Source organism: Manduca sexta, chromosome 18 (genome assembly GCF_014839805.1).
Source record: "Manduca sexta isolate Smith_Timp_Sample1 chromosome 18, JHU_Msex_v1.0, whole genome shotgun sequence".
NCBI lineage: Eukaryota > Metazoa > Arthropoda > Insecta > Lepidoptera > Sphingidae > Manduca > Manduca sexta.
In genome coordinates this window covers 15,009,196-15,025,939 of record NC_051132.1, presented here as the reverse complement: position 1 = coordinate 15,025,939, position 16,744 = coordinate 15,009,196, and the positions used below count along the sequence as shown (strand labels likewise).

At 35.8% G+C, this 16,744-nt stretch overlaps 1 protein-coding gene and 3 non-coding genes across 7 annotated transcripts in view; 3 read left to right on the top strand and 1 right to left on the bottom strand.

Annotated features, from left to right (window-relative positions):
* LOC115440292 (titin homolog) overlaps positions 1 to 16,744 on the bottom strand; it is a 56,964-nt gene that overhangs the window by 39,622 nt on the left and 598 nt on the right. Inside the window, exons 2-6 of one of the 4 annotated variants that reach the window (XM_030164535.2) lie at positions 15,846 to 16,017; positions 14,740 to 14,851; positions 12,640 to 12,711; positions 11,560 to 11,720; positions 390 to 2,803 (exon numbers count right to left, since the gene is read on the bottom strand). In XM_030164535.2, the coding sequence (XP_030020395.2) occupies positions 493 to 2,803; positions 11,560 to 11,720; positions 12,640 to 12,711; positions 14,740 to 14,851; positions 15,846 to 16,017 (2,828 nt within the window). In that variant the 3' untranslated portion in view covers positions 390 to 492. The other 3 variants (XM_030164536.2, XM_030164538.2, XM_030164537.2) reach the window with 3 other exon arrangements.
* Trnan-guu lies at positions 13,054 to 13,127 on the top strand. Its single transcript has one exon. It is a non-coding gene; the product is annotated as a tRNA-Asn (tRNA).
* Positions 14,023 to 14,096, top strand: Trnan-guu. The gene has a single exon. It is a non-coding gene; the product is annotated as a tRNA-Asn (tRNA).
* Positions 15,109 to 15,181, top strand: Trnan-guu. The gene has a single exon. It is a non-coding gene; the product is annotated as a tRNA-Asn (tRNA).

The following is a 16,744-nucleotide window of genomic DNA, read 5'->3' as shown; positions in this document are numbered from 1 at the left end:
TGTAATGGTTTTTAGCACTTACGTCAGCGTTATTCTGTCGGTGCTATATTATCATTAGCTTTGTCTTATTTACCGCCAAACAGTAGTACGAAAGCATTTTTATTTTTAATTTTCTAGGTTAATCAATATATCTGGCAATCGTTAAATTCTAGATCCAAAGGCCTAAAGACCTGATAATTTGTGAAATAAAATTTATATGCAGCGCCTAAATCTTCCATTGTTTCGATTTGATTAACCTAATTGGCAACATTTGTTTTGCTTTCTAGTAATTTATATAGTAACTTTAAAATTATTTTCATAAAACTGCAATTAGGCGACGCCATTTGTAGATATATAAATATTTCTGTGCTATATTTACGTAGTTACTATATTGAAAAAACAAAACAATCTTTATAGTTATTTCATTTACTAATGTGAAGATTCTTAGAATACAAGGTGTCAGAACTATATGAATATTTAAAAGAATTCTAAACATAGTTAAGAAACATAGTCTTACCACCTAAAGTAATAGTAATCATTGTCATGAAGAGACTGGCATTTTCGAGGATGTTTATAATAATTGCACGTTTTTCTAGGCACGCAAGGATCAGATTTGCATGAGCAATCTTTCATCGAGATCTTTTCACAAGTATGCTTCTTTCTCATCGGCCTGACGTCAAACCTGGTTGACCTTTTCGTACAGGTTGCGGCATCTTTTGAACATACGTTAGTAACTGAAGATCTCCCTGAGGTGGCACTGTCTTTCCTAAAGCAAGGAGCTGTACTAGACTTGCTTTTAGCACAGCACACTGACTTCTGCGACTTTCCCTCGACTACGTCACAGCACGTGCTAACAAATGAGGTATCAGAGCTCATTTTTGACAAGCAGCAAATGTGTTTCTGACTGTGCATAGACGGCGTAGGTGACTTAGTACATGTTATACAATATTCAGTGCAAGAACCAACGCCTATGCTTTTGTTTGAAGCAACATCAGAAGATTGGGACATTGCCAAGGTGCCGCAAGACGGACAACTGGGTGTTTTTTCTGGAACCACAACTTCTACTTGACATCGTTTACTTGACATTGAAGATTTTTGCGATGGGACACCACTTTGCAATTTTGATATGCAGTTTTTGCATATGTTTTTAATCTCCAACTCGCTAGTAGGTTCAATTTGTGATGGTGATGGATAAGATGGTAAAATCATTCTCTTCAGAGACTCAAACATAGATCCTCCTAAAACAACTTCTTTTTGGGCCTCCGCTTCTTGTTTTTTCTTTGCTAGTTTTTCTTCAAAGGAGCAAACTTTGGGTGGCTTCATTATAATCTTAATAGTGCAACAACTTTCAGCGCGTTTGAACGATTCGTCTTGGTCGGAATCTTTATTGGGGTCTTTATTATTAAAACTAACGCCTGGTGATTTTAAGCTGGTAGCTTTGCTCGGTGTCGTGTTTAAATCAGTGCTAGATGTCCAAGTATCTCTCCACACAGCATCAGTTGCAGTAGTTTTTATTTTTTCGTCTTGTTTTTCCTGTTTATCCGGACAGTCCTCATCTCCTTTACAAGTTGGAAGACAACACGTACCTCTATCTTCTATTGATTTCTTAACCTTTATTTCTTTGCAACATGCTTGTACGGAGGCATTAGAAACCGCTTTTTGTAATCCTTGTAAGTAAGACTGGGATAATTCACCGCCACAAACGGACGCTGACTTCTTTGGACAACAAGTTTCAAGCGATGTTGAAACTGACATTTTACCAGAACCCTTTTGAGGTGTTGCTTCTGGAGGTAAAGTTACTCTAGAATTTTTTACGGAAAAACAATAACCTCCATCAAAATATGTAACCTCATCTTTATTTGGCGAAGATTTAGGATGATATTCAGACATACATGACCGCAGTTTCGGCTCCGACATTTGTTGGCTTCTACAACAATGTTCAGATTTCGCTTGTTTAGGACCTGGGTGGTATGAACTTCTACTATCACCCCCGTAACCACCTCCACCTCCACCATTATCAAACATTTCACTGCTTGCGGTTGCATCAAAATTCTTAGGTTTGCGAGGGTTTCTTCTCTCCGTTTTAATTGTTATCACTTGTTTTTCTTCGCTAATAGTTCCGTCCTCATTTTGCAAACGCGTTATTTTTACGATTTCTTTAAACTTTTTCTCGAAATGGCCAAGCTTATCGTCTGTTTCTGGAGTAAGATTATAAGTGCTGTCAAAACACGGTGGTTCCTCCGTGGGTCTATCACTCGAGCAGGGCAGATTCATAGATTCAGAAGTACCAATTTTTGATGCAGATATTTTACCCGTACTACCTAAAGCCTTTCGACACAAATCACAAAGAGGCTGAGCGTTAGCATAATCTTCGATTTTCTCTTTTACTTGACTGCATGATCTGATAAATTTTTCTATACTCGGTGAAATAATTCCTTCCATTTTGTACTGTTTTGAGAGATCAATCACGTCATCGATGTGAGACATAAGATGTTCTAAACGTTTTTTGTTTTCTTTAAGATTGTCCTCACTTTTACACGGAACTATATTAAGTTTTAATTCTGACGGTTTGGGTTTTATTTTTTCAGCTGTCTTACATAGTGGACATACTGTCTCTATGATTTTTTTATCAGCTGCGAACATCGATCGGCAACAACTACATACGTGTTCACCGGCGTCGTCTTTTTGTCTCTTTGTTTTCATTTGTTTAAATCTTTTAAGTCTAAACATGTCTTCCCTTTCTATTTCATCTATTTCGCATATGACGTATTTTATTGTGTTTTTTAGTCTTGGTATAACTATCTTTCTCAGGACGTTCCATCTCCTGTGAATTTAAATGTTTGGTCTCAGTACTGCTTGAGTTAAGAACTAGTTTTGCTGCAATAAACTCACCCTTCTGTCATTTTAACAAAATTGTATAATTATATGTATTTTAGGACACACCTTTTTTAAACCATATCTATATTTATAATTTGAATTAGATAAAATATATGCAATGTAACATAATATAATATTGTTATAACTATTTACCAAAATTACCCAAAAAAACGAACGACAACGGTAATTAGCACTTTATTTTTTATCTTTACATAAGTTTTAATGGAGCATTGAAAAAGTATTCTACTTATGGTACTATGTGAAAACGTAAGAAAGACAATATGTTACTGAAGACTAGGAGTTATTACAATTAGAAGTGCTCGTTGAATTGTTTTGTGATTGTAACAAACTATTACAAACTGAACTTTCATGTGTCGTGTCATGTAAGCTTCTACCTTCAACCGCGGTAGCCGAAAAGCAAGGTCTTAAACTACATTCTGCCATTGGGTACCTTTTTGTTAAATTCTCTGACTGACTTCGTAAATTCATGAATCCTCGTTGAATTAAATTAGGTGTCAAACACAATGCAACTTTCTTTTCATCCTCTTCGATTAATGACTCAAAAGACACGTCGCCAAAATCATCATCATCATCATCTATCGTAGTCTCGTTGGGATCGTGTTTCTCTTTTCTCACTGTTATAGTCTCTTTTTCTTCTCTTACAGTTCCATCATCATTCCGCGTTCTAGTTACCCTTGTTATTTTACGTACTTTCTTTTCAAAGTATCCTAATGTACTATCAACTGGACTTGCTGGTTTCTCTTCCTTTTCTTTCTCTTGTTCCTTTTCTGTTTCACTCTCTGCTATGTATCTTCGGCATACGTCACACATTTCAGATGAATCCTCTGGCGTCATGTATGCGGGTGAAGGTTCTTCTTCTTGGGCAGGTTTGCTGCAACTTTCGCATTCAAGATCAGAGTCAGTTTTATTTTCTGGGGGTTCTCCTTTGCACGTATCGCAAAGTGTGGGTGGAAGCTCCGTTAACTGTTTATTTTCTTCGTTCATCTGTTCGCATTTTTCACATATATCTTGTAATGACTCATCCATACTGCACATACAGCTACCACTGCATGTCGGATATAACATTTTACCATTAATATCTTCTCCAGGATACCTTTTGTACAAATCCATCTTTGACTTTGTCATCTCACAGGATTTAATAAAGTCTTCCATGCTTTCTGTTATCAATCCCTCTTTCTTAAATTTTGAAATTAACTGCATTATATCACTTATATTAACTTCAAGTTCGTCTAAGACATTTGGTTTAGCAGTGCCTGACTTTATTCCCTGCTTGGATTCGATCCGCGATTTTATATCTTCGCAAGATTTTATAAAATCTTCAACACTAGCGGACACAAGTCCACTGGCTCTTGCCGCCCTGCTTAATTCAATTGTCTCATCAATCTGGCTGACTAGCCTTTCTAAACCTCCTTCAGTGGGCGGAGTTTCATCTTTTTCCTTTCGTTGTGATAATTTCATCTTGAAGTCTCTGCATGATTTTAAAAAGTCTTCTAAACTAGGAGACAGTAAACCCTCGGACTTGACTTTTGTTGTCAGACTTTCCAAATCTTCGACGTGTTCTTTTAAATGGCTAAGCTTTTCTAGGTCCGCGGATTCTTGGATACGAGAGTCAATTTTAGATTTAATAACTTCACAAGATTGAAGAAACGCTTCAGCACTGGGCGATAATAATTCTTCCTTTTGATATTGTTTAGTAACTTTTACCACGTCGTCAATTTGGGTCTTGAGCTCTTTAAGACGGTTCTTTGTTGCGTCGGTAACCGGTTTAGGTACATCTTTCTTCATGTATATATTCAATTTTTCATCCACATTTTCGCATGTTCGGACAAAATTATCAACGCTCGGTGACAAAATTGCTTCATTTCTAAATTCGTTCATGACACCGGTAACTTCTTTTAAATGAGCCTTCAAATGTTCAATCTTAGAATATAAAATATCTCCCTTAGGCAAATCTGTGGTTGCTTCACTTTGAAATAACGTCTCGAGCTTTGCTTTAGCCTCTTCGCATGCTATTAAAAGATCGTTAACGTCTACATTTTGAATTTTGTTCCCGACAAAACCGGAACCCAGCGCAATAATTTTTCCTAGTTGATCCATCAGATATTGTAATTGTGATACGTCTTGAGATTCATCTGTAGTTAAAATATGCAAAGGATCCAATGCCCGCCTTGAATCAACATGTCTTGCAGACTCGACTCCTTGCTTTTGAACTGAATGTGATATCCTTTCTGTTGGTGCAATTTCCTTTTTATAATCTTTCACTCCGTCTAATTTCTTAACGGAAGGTTTTAGTTTGGGGACAAATATTTCTGGTGCCTCTTCAATCTTTCCTCCAATCCTTTTAGAACATAATGGGCATATATGACCGGGCTCTTCGTGATCAACCTTTTTCTTAACTTGCGCTTTTTTGTGTTGAATAATTTTTATTCTAAACAATTCTTCTCTGGAAAACTCTTCCATTTCAACTATTATGTAACTGATTGTGGACTTTATTCTTGGTATAGTGATTTTCTTTAAAACGTTCATCCGCCTGAAGAAAAATTGCAATTTATTTATTGTTCGTAGTCATGGCTGCCGTTACCCACCCTTTTGTCTCAAAGGACTGTCTGGTCGTTGTATTCTTTTTATTTCAAATAGATTAAGAATAGGAAAGTAATAGTTATATATTGCAACAATTTATGATGTTCTATAAACATCACAAACTTGAGTCAGTAAGATATCTTATATCAAAATGAAATGAATTACTGCGGTTTATATTTCTGAGTTTTCCAACAAACACATTATTAACAGACTTAGAAATACGCATACTGGGCATCTTTTGGAATATTTTGGATAGAAGTTTCATTTCTGAAGGGGATAAATAAGAAACACGATCGTCATTTCCATCTTCTTCGTTACTATCACTTGTGCGACCGATATAGCTTAATATACTTTTAAATTCTTCCTCTGAACTAGAACACCTACGTATATTATACACAGAAGCGTTGTTACTATCACAAGTAAGCTTCTGTTCGAAATCAATATCGCTGACTGAATCACGTGCGGTAGTTGAAGAATGCCCTTGTTCTACGGAATCATTGGTCATTGTTGATTCTGAGTTAATATCTAAGTTTACGTTCGTAAAGGCAGACTGTTTAAAATATAAACCCTTATTAGACTCTATTGCCATCATTCCTACAGTCTTCTTGCCAGGATAAGGATTGGATGTAGAAGATTCATCTGACGGTTGGTACGGTACTCTGCTAGGATTACTTGGTACTGAAGTCGTCTTAACTGGAGCTTTGATTTCTCTCTTAATTTTAACAACTTTCTTCTCTTCTGTGATTGTACCGTCTTCGTTCTTGATACGTACTATTTTCGTAATTTCTTGTATTTCAGTTTCAAATGTACCTAAACCTAGATCTATTTCATATGGTGGTTCTGCGTGTAGTTCACACAATTCTGCCGGTGGTGGAAGGGGCGTTTTAATTGGTTCTATTTCGGGAAGTGGTGTCGGTAAACATACAACTGACTCTGTTTTATTTTCTTCTGGTTCTTTTGCTTCTTCTTCTTTAATTTCTTCGAGTTTGGCCGCTTGTTCTTCATCAAATCTCTTTTTACACTTCTCACATAATTGTTTAATATCTATATCAGACGGTATTGGTCCTATAATTTCTCCTTTGCTTTCTAATTTCTCTTTTAAAGTTTCAGCCGTTTTCAAAAATTCTTCAACACTTTCCGAGAGAATTCCTTGTTCTTCGATATCCTTAGATATATCTATTATTTCTTTTATATGAGCCTTAAACTCTTCCAACTTATCGTCTTCCGGTTTATCTTTATCCGATAGAGGTTGTTTAGCTTTCCCAGGTTTCAACAATGCACCACAAACAATACACTTGGCTTTCGCAATCTCATCCTGACTCTTTGCTTCTAAACAGATAGGACAAGAGACTATTTCTTCTTCGTCCCCTTTAATTTTACGCCTCTTTACTTCTAGAATTTTCTTTAGTCGAAAGAATTCTTCTCGCGCTATCTCCTCCAATTCATTTAAAATGTATCTTATGCTCATTTTGGTTCTTGGTATAACAATTTTGCCCAGCACGTTCATTTTCCTGTCAAAATTGTGACTTTTAGCTCATGTTTTTCCAAGCTGCCGAGTGTCTCTAAGGACTGTACGGGTTATGTCTTAATTCTAATAGTTTACACTCTCTTCTTCTTCTTCTTTAAATCTTCTTTTTCCGCTACAGTGACGATTGTCGTTTACTAGGCGATTATATTATGAAAAAATGTATTGCAAGAATGACTCTAAAACTGTGTAGTACTTTAGTAAATATTAGTTAATATAACCGGTGATTAGATATATTATTTTAATTTTGATTTGCTCCCATATATGAAAATAACGCTTACAAATTAAGGATTATAAACTTCCAAGTGTTTAGACCAGCGGCCTTGTAAATATAGCTTCACTACCTATCAAATAGGAACACTATAGTGCTTGCATAATACTGCTGGTTGCAGTAATGTGGCGGTGGTGCCTACAGAGCCTTAATATCGCATACGAGAGAAATATCACCTAGCACGTTATATGGTGGTAGGATGCATTTCACCGCCAGGATAGCGACCGCCTTACGGTGTTAAAACCCTCCATAGTGGCCCACAAGTCTGTCGCGTTCCGGGATCAGCCTGTGCATATCGGGTGCCAACAGGCCGGCATAATTGTATCGACTGCCGAGCGATAATCATCTTTCGTCAGTCGACATTCTATTGGACCACAGCTCCACTTACCATCAAGTACAGAGGGTAAACTTTGCCGAGCACAAATAAAAAAAACACATAAACAATAAGTACAGTCCTATTTCATTACAAGTTCGATATACATTCCTATAACATCACATTTTATTTAAAGTCTCATAGACAGAGAATCAGTATTTCATACACTCACGCCTTTTGTAACGCAAGGGGTAGGCTGACGCAAATGGACCCACTTTAGAGCATTTCATTTCACAGCTTTCCGCTGTGTATTCCGTCCCGTGATAGAGGGCTAGCCTCTTGCCATATTATGCACAAATTTCTTACTCCGGACTGACATTGAGTGGAAAAAATATCAGCCTGACCTGGGAAACGAACCTAAGATCTCAGCATCACAGTTGTACCATAATACTACTAGTACTACTTCATAATTATTATTATATAGTTCACAATTCGATCCTCAACAAATCCACTCAGATGGTACATCTCAATATGGTCCCATGCGGGTCACTTAACGAATTTAGATCAATGGCCAATCTGTTGGATTTTTTAATCCACTCAAGAGGTCTTTGATCCTTCGGCAGTCCCTTACAGTTTTTGGAACGGATTTATTAAATATGCGAGAGATATAATGAGATAAGATGTAAGTCAGATGTTTGAACCTAATTTCTTATTTACAATAATATTTTACTTTATTATTTATTTATTTTTTTAAATTTATTAATATCTCATAATCACATTAAGTGCTACTATTAAAGTACATACATGTTATTATTAAAGGGTATGGCGCCTGATATAGGCATGGCCTGTGTTTCAAGTAACCAAATTCTCACCTTTTGGAAGTACAAAAACAGTAACAAAATTTGGATTAAAGCATGCAGAATTAAAATTCGACAAATAATAATTATCTATTATCTTCGATATTATAAAACAAAGTCCCCCACCACGTATTTTTGTCTGAACGTGATAAACTCAAAAACTATCAAACGAAATTCGATGAAATTTGGTATAGAGATAGTTTGTGAACATGGGAAAGATATAGAGTACTGTTTATCCCTGAAATATACATAGCTTGACTTTTATCCCAGAAAAACTTTTTCACGCGTGCGAAGCCGTCACGGCAAAACCATTGAAACCTGCTATGGTGGCCCTCGAGAATGTGTCACCTGTGTATCGTCAAACAGGACAGCATAATTGTGACAACTGACGTGGGGTAATTATTTCTCCTCAATCGGAACTATTTGCATCCTACTCCACTTACCATCAGGTGAAGTGGGGTAAAATTACCGCGTTAGGTATAGAAAAAAAAAATTAACTAACAAAAATATTAGGCACAAAAATAATTATTTTTCTTGAAAATAATAATAAAATTGCAATAATTCTTAATCACATATTAAGGAGCGAAAAAATATAATTTAAAAAATATTTGTATATAAAAATTGTCATAAGTTATATTTCAATCGTCACCCATGCAAAAGTAAGGAAAATAGTGAATTCTATTGTTTATGTACAAAATATATAAGACGTACAAATTCCTGCCCATTCGATTAATGAGGTACAAAAATAGAAAAATCTTAGTAGAAATCCAATCCGGCATACGGTAATACGAAAGAATTTCTCCAAATAAATACGTATAAAATCAAGTTCATTAGTGAAAACATAATTTAAATATTTTCAGCCAGTAATATTTTATACATACTGGCATTAAATAAAAATACATCCCCGTCCAGTCCTCAGATAGACGGAAGGGTGAGCTCATCGGCAGCTTGGCCCTACGAGGGCTTAAAAATATTCCATATACCTACACTACAAACAAAATCAGCAAATACTGGCACAAAAATGTTTGTTCTAAATTCAAATTTATTCAAATTTAGAATGTCATGTTGATAGACCGCCATTTGTTGGTTTCGTTACGCCATTTTACTAACTGAAAACTAACTACAAGCTCTATATTATAAATATAGTTTCCGCTTCCATTTGCAAATAGAAATAAAGATGGATGTTAATTTCTTTACTATATTGTGCATTGTTTTATTTGCTGTGATTATGTCATGAAAATGTAATCTTACTATTTATTTATAATTATTGATCTTATTGAAAATGAGTTTTTCACCAATTATAATCAGCCAATAAAAGCGAAAAATATACTACCTCATACTTGTGACCATTGATTATAATCGTCTCGCTCGTAATTGCGAAAAAAATGTCGACAAATAATCGCGCTGTAAAGATCTACATCAATACTTATAATACGTATGAAATCTTATGTCGGTATTCATAGACGTTATTTATCCAAGGACGGAGCATTGCTGTGATAATAAGTCTGTTTCTCAGCTTTGTTTATCTGACAGCTTGCTGCTTGTTCTGCTTTGGTTATCAGACAGACAACTAGATTCAGGTTGTATCTTAATATTAGCCAATCACAACGGCCCTATATCTATGCTCTCCGAAGGATGCCATGTCGTCAGCTCTGAGAAACAAACTTGTCATCACAGCAATGTTCCGTCCTTAGATGAATAACGTCTATGAATAAGGAGGTTACTATTTTACTAAATCACTATAATCAGTGGTCACAAACACAATAGTTAAAATAAATGTATTGTTCAACACTTTTTTTTTTATTTTTGTGACTAAGGTTGTGAGTTGAATGATGTCACGATATGTGTACGACTTAAAACGTCTGCCGCCGCAAATTAATTAACTCTTTTGTGCGAATCAAGATTGATTCACACATTTTATGACTCGTGTTTATACGCCTAATTAACATTGCGTTGTACTTCATATGTCTTTGACATGGAATTATTTTAAAAAGATTTTGAAACAGATTTGTATTATTATAGACCCATTTTGAGCTTGTTTAAGGAGCTTGATCGTAATACAGCACCATGTCATTCCATAATATGATATAAAATACCGCAACAAAATTCGTTAAATAGTTTTATTTTTATGTCTATATTATTACGCACCACCTTATATAATATGACAGATAAAAACTTGACGACTGTGGAATTATGCCTAGAACGAAGAAAAAAAACATGATTTTTTTTCTTTTTGCATTTAATTATTATTTATTTTAATGAACAGTTATAATATTAGCCCTGTATTAGAATGTCTTATTGTTAGACAATAGTTTTCTCTACTACTGGTAAGGTTAGGTTAGGTTATAATTATTAGTTTAGACGTAAATATCGCGGATGCACAGTAATATATGTTTTAATCGTGACATCATTAAGATATAAAATTGAATACATATTAACTCACCTAACACAAACTAAATAGGATTTAGGAACAAAGATTCAGAACTAATATTAACTAATTTGTAACCAAAGTTTTCGTATGAAGCATTGGTTTACTAAATCGGTTACCAATAAACATTATTCATTTGTATTTTAGTTAACCAGTGCTTTGCAATTTTGATCATTACGAAGGTTAGTTTAAGGACCATGAAAAAGTAATTTTGATCGTTACGACAATTAATGTTAGGTCCAAAGAGAAAAACACTGATAAGTTTGTTTCAGACTTAATAAGTAATGACATTTTTAAACTATTAGTTACATAATCGAACAATGTTTAGAAATAACATGAGCCAATGCATTTTACGAATAACTTTTATTACAAACAAACTACATTTTGGACTGCTACTTAGTAAAAAAACAAATAAGATAGCAGTGCAGTTTTATATAGTAATTTTATAAAATAATAACGTTAATGTTAAAAGTCCATTCACGCTTCTGGAGCAACAAACGCGTCAAACGAAACTTCAATCAGTTCATCAACATAAGGAATATATTGCATAAACAAACTGCTCTGTCATACTGTTCTGTTTACTATCTGTAGCCCTCATCTTCTACGACTCTACCACTAAGACCTCGCGCAGACGCTGTCAACTTATTACCAAAAATTACTTAATACTCATAGCGTCTGTGCGGTGCCTAGATCAATCGCAATCCTTACTTGGTAGCGCTCTTGTGGGCCTGCTCCAGCTGGTAGAAGCTTGTCCTCTGCTGCAACATTATGATGAGCCTCTTGAGCAGGTCCAGCCACGCCTTCTTCGCGCCCTGGATCGTCTGTCCACCCTTCTCTATGCCCAGGTGTGGGTACGGCTTGAATCCTGTCTGAAATTATTTAGATCTTTAATATGCGTGAGTCTTTCTAATGATCGCACCTTTAGAATTACAATGATAAATTGAATTTATAATCCACATTTGAAAAATGACAAACTATCGACTGCAACATTGACTTTCGAGTAATTTGCACTTGCATCATTGTAATTCTAAAGGTGCGACATGTTATAACTTATGTTCTAGTTTCTAGCATGTTATAGCTAACATAAAGCAATATAAAGCTTATGGCTTATGGCCACTAGGCACTTTCAGGTCACTCCAGGTTGGACGGGAACGTAGATAGAAGGTCTCCCGATGCCGGTGGTTTCTGAGGCCACCTTCCCCCCTTCGCCCACAATAGGAGGCGGGCAGCATTAGCAAGAAGCATTGCGTCTGGTGCGGACTACTTAGACACTCATCGCGGAGTTTTAGTTAGTATGCGGTGCGTAGGGTGTATATGGAGTTAGGGATCAGCCCGACGGTCGCCTGAATTTACCATCTCTCAAGGCGACTCAGCGCTGGGTCACGAAGGCCTGGCGGTATATATAAAGCACTTTCTCCGCGAAACCAAAAATAAAGGTAATTTCAGATCAAAATTCTGGGCAATTTAGTTCTGTATATAGAATTTACAAGTTAAAGTTCAGGGTTAACTGCTGCGAGGCGCCTACCAACGTATAAGTCATTTACACATAGGCGGTTGGAACTAGAAAGGCTGATTGACTAAGCGACATTGTTTTTGCGACACTAAATTTCATAGATATTTAAAATCAGCTCTTTTTCTATATTTTTTTAAACTGGTTAAAAAATTTTCGAAAAAAGATGTCGTTTAAGTCAATTAGCCTTTCAACCGTCGACATAATTTTCTTTCCGGAATGATTAATATGGCATTGACGGGCGTTAAAAAATTATATGATGTTTAAAAATGTCTTACTTCTATAACTTCCAACTGCAGGACCTTCACGCCAGATATCGACTTGGAAGATGTCGCCACAGTGACGCATGCCTATCAAAAAAACAAAATCAAAGATTATTACACAAAAGAGAATACAGAATAAAAAAAATGTTTTAACTTCGACTTCAACTTCCAAACAAAAAAAGAAAATAATAAAAATATTCAAAAATTAAAAATAAGTATAAAATTTTAAATAACGTAATTTACAAAACATAAATATTGATTTATAGTGTAAATATAACATTTTACTCATCAATTAATTTATGTCAGAATAAGTGATTATTCAGTTAAACAATATACATATATTGTCATATTTTGTCAAACTAGCGTCGAATATTGATGGTAAAATAGATCATTAGATAAGCGTACCGTAATTTGGAGCATGACACCGCGGCCTCCGTGGCGCAATTGGCTAGCGCGTTCGGCTGTTAACCGAAAGGTTGGTGGTTCGAGCCCACCCGGGGGCGATATATTTTTGTATGTGAAAAATCGAAATACAAGTACCATAATTATAGCACAGCCAAAAAAAATCAGACTTACTACATTAGAAACAAAAAAAAAACGCATTCATAGAATATTTTAAACAATCAAATATATTTTCATGTTTTTAACAGTTTACTGTTCAATGTTTGTATACAGTCATTTGTTTCTACATCCAATTAATTGTAACTTTAATGAGACCAGTTTCTGCGAATCTTGGATAAATTTAGACTTGTGAATATTTGCACAGCTTTATTATTTTTTTATCATACTTCCAAATCCGGCTATGGCACGAAACATGTTCACTTTTATATTATACGTATTCCATAAATATTTTAAAAAGTATTTTTTGTATTATAGGTGTATTTCAACTACTATCCTAGTTTCCTCTCGCGTCCTTTTTTTTAAATTATAATTCACGGGCCTGCATATGTGCAGTAAATATTTTTAAATGTTGCACATCACTTAATTATTAATATATCAATTAAATTCTTCACTGGCTTCCCTGGCAAGAGCTTTTGAGTATTACCGATAAAAAATAAATCAAAAATCAAAAAAGGCATAAAAATATCATACTTATTTGATATTAAATTAACGAATTAAAACCAATATGATTTATAAATAATTATGATGTTTGGTATGTAATTATGTACATATTATCAATATTAGCATGCTGGAAGAATCCTAATTAAAAATATATTATATTTATAATCATGAACAATTAACCAATCAGTAATCCCCAGATAAAATAATGATTGTGATAATATTTAATCATCGTCAAACAAAATCGATTTATCTGACGGATAATGTTGGAATATAATTTTATTTCAATGTTTGGTAAGGCCGAATTTGCATCCGTAATTTTCGACATTGATTCCCAACGCCTTCGTGGCGCAATTGGTTAGCGCGTTCGGCTGTTAACCGAAAGGTTGGTGGTTCGAGTCCACCCGGGGGCGGCAAAACTTTTTACTTTGTTCACTACCTATGTTACTAAAAAACTAGATATGTACAAAGATTTACTCCACAAGTTGAAAATTTGTTCCTAGTATGTTTGTAATAGAATTGATAATCATCTGGAATTTGACCGATAGCTTTTAAACGTCAGCCCGCATCATCCGCATCTGTTCAGCTGCCTAGCCGCTAAGAAAAAAACTTTACACTAATTTATCTCTAATAAAATTTAGTAAATACTATTTATGTAGTTAGTAACGTTAAAATCATCAAAAAGATATTTAAGTGGTTTTTATCAAGGTTTCTTTGACGATAAATATAGTTTTGTCCACTTCACGAATGGTCCGAACTTAATAAGTAGTACCATAGTCTTAGAATAATAATATACTAAAATCGGCCCTGTATTATATAATGTCCCACTGTTGGACTCGGGCCACCTCTACTACTGAGAGGGATTAGGCCTTAGTCCACTACGCTGGCCTAGTGCGGATTGGTAGACTTCACACACTCTCAAAATTTCTATAAAGAACTTCTCAGGTATGCAGGTTTCTTTCGCCGTTAAAGTAAGCGATAATTCACAAAGAATAAACACATAATTTTTGGTTATAAACGTTCCGAAAATTACAACAATCAATATATAAAACTCACAGCTAATGCCACATTTTCCAACACCGTGTTGTTCATGTTAGGGTAGAAATATCTTCCCCTGGCCAACAACATGAAGGCGGACCGCATGTCTTCAGCAAAGTTCTTGTATGTTCTGATAAAAAAAAAGTATATAATAAAAAATTCAAACGTGGAACGAAAACGAAACTAACTTTTTTCTTTTTTCTAAAAATATTCCTTGATTTATATCCCAAGGCCCAACACTCTTTGCCTTAAAGAGTTTGTTTTTTTTTTATTTTTTTAATAATTGTTGACGTATGTGTTATCGTATTTTATATTTAAAAGAGGTTTTGTTGTTAAATTTTTGTAAATGAGAATTTCAGACCGTATGTTTCAATAAGTGTCAACGTCGCCTCCGTGGCGCAATGGCTAGCGCGTTCGGCTGTTAACCGAAAGGTTGGTGGTTCGAGCCCACCCGGGGGCGAAAATAACTTTTTAAAATAATCAAACAAGATATAATATGAACCTAGAATTCGAAGATCTGTAAAAGTATTAATATTTCGACACAGGATAGAAACTGCAACGATTGACAAAATGCTATGACGATTTGACTCACCTGCTAAAGATAGGCAAATTTTATCATCCTTCTTTTACCAAATTTCCGACACTGCGTTCAGACGCAATGGACGTCCACATTATTTATAATAATACGAGTGTAGGTTCCGTTCTGAACTGCAATTTTAAGTATTTCTAAGCCGTTTCTCTAGCGAAGAAATCTACTTAAAAGATTTAGAGAAACTGCCAACTTCAACAGCCTAGCATTGACGCGATTCTCTAACACTAAATACACACGGCATACCTTGGCAAATCACGCAGTGATTCGATTTCGGTGCGTACAAGACGACCCTGGGATATTCTTTTACACAAAGATAAATGGGGGAAGCCGTCTCTATAACTACAACATACCCGCCCCACTACGAGATGTTTTATATTTCTTTTTTCGAATACCTGCATGTTGAGGCTACTACATCTGCTGGTAAGTAGGATAGCCTCCAGACAGTATCCATTGACGAGAGGTTATAATTATTCCTCTGAGACCACAGTTATGTCAACTTGTACTAAGATTAGCTGATAGAAAGCACTCTTACTCGTCAATCTCGCCAGCGAGCCTCCTCAGCTCGCGACCGGTGGCCATGGCAGTCCATTTCATCAGCTTCTTGCCGAGATGGGCCAGGTGGAGCCGGTTCCTCATCTGCTGTAACGCCACCAGGGACGGCATGCAAGGATACCGAGTCGCGTTCACGCTTGACTCTTCTTCTTCTGCATATCATAAAAAAACATTACAACCTTAGTGGAATAGTTGAGTTACGAGCGCGGTCAGCACCGCTCTGATGTCCCGGATTCTAATCCCGAGTCGGGTAGTGATATTAGGATTATATACTTAGTATAAGCTCGGAGTCTGGAATTTGTACCTGATATGGCGACAGGCTTGCCTCCTATCACATCGTACACACTTAACAAAAAGTAGGTGACTCCTTCGCGTATAGAGGCGTGATGTGTCTTTGTTTTATATATAGAAAAATGTAGTCAATGCCCTAACTACCAGACGTCCCGTACGGAATTTGGCATCCTCAAATAATACCGTTTTGTTATTTGGTGCTACAATCTCCTTGAGCATTGATGCTCCTCCAGCACCTACAGCACATGCTCCTAAGACTTAATGCCATACTGTACATATTAGGGCTGTGGTCTGTAGAAGTTGTTTTGAAGGTATCTACTTCATGGAATTGCTATTATTGAGGACTTGGTTATTCCGCTACCGGGTTAAAAGTGAAGAATGGGGATTCAAATTCTCACTTTCTGTTATTTATTTGTGAAACAGATGTAATTTCCCGGGAGAACCAGAGGTTTTTATACAGCATAGTGACCCCAACGCGCTTGATGGTAAGTGGAGTTCAGATAGAGTGTGGACTGACGAGAGAAGTACTCTCGCCATTCGAGCCATTATGCCGACCTTTTCCAAGCCGGATATACACAGACTGATCTC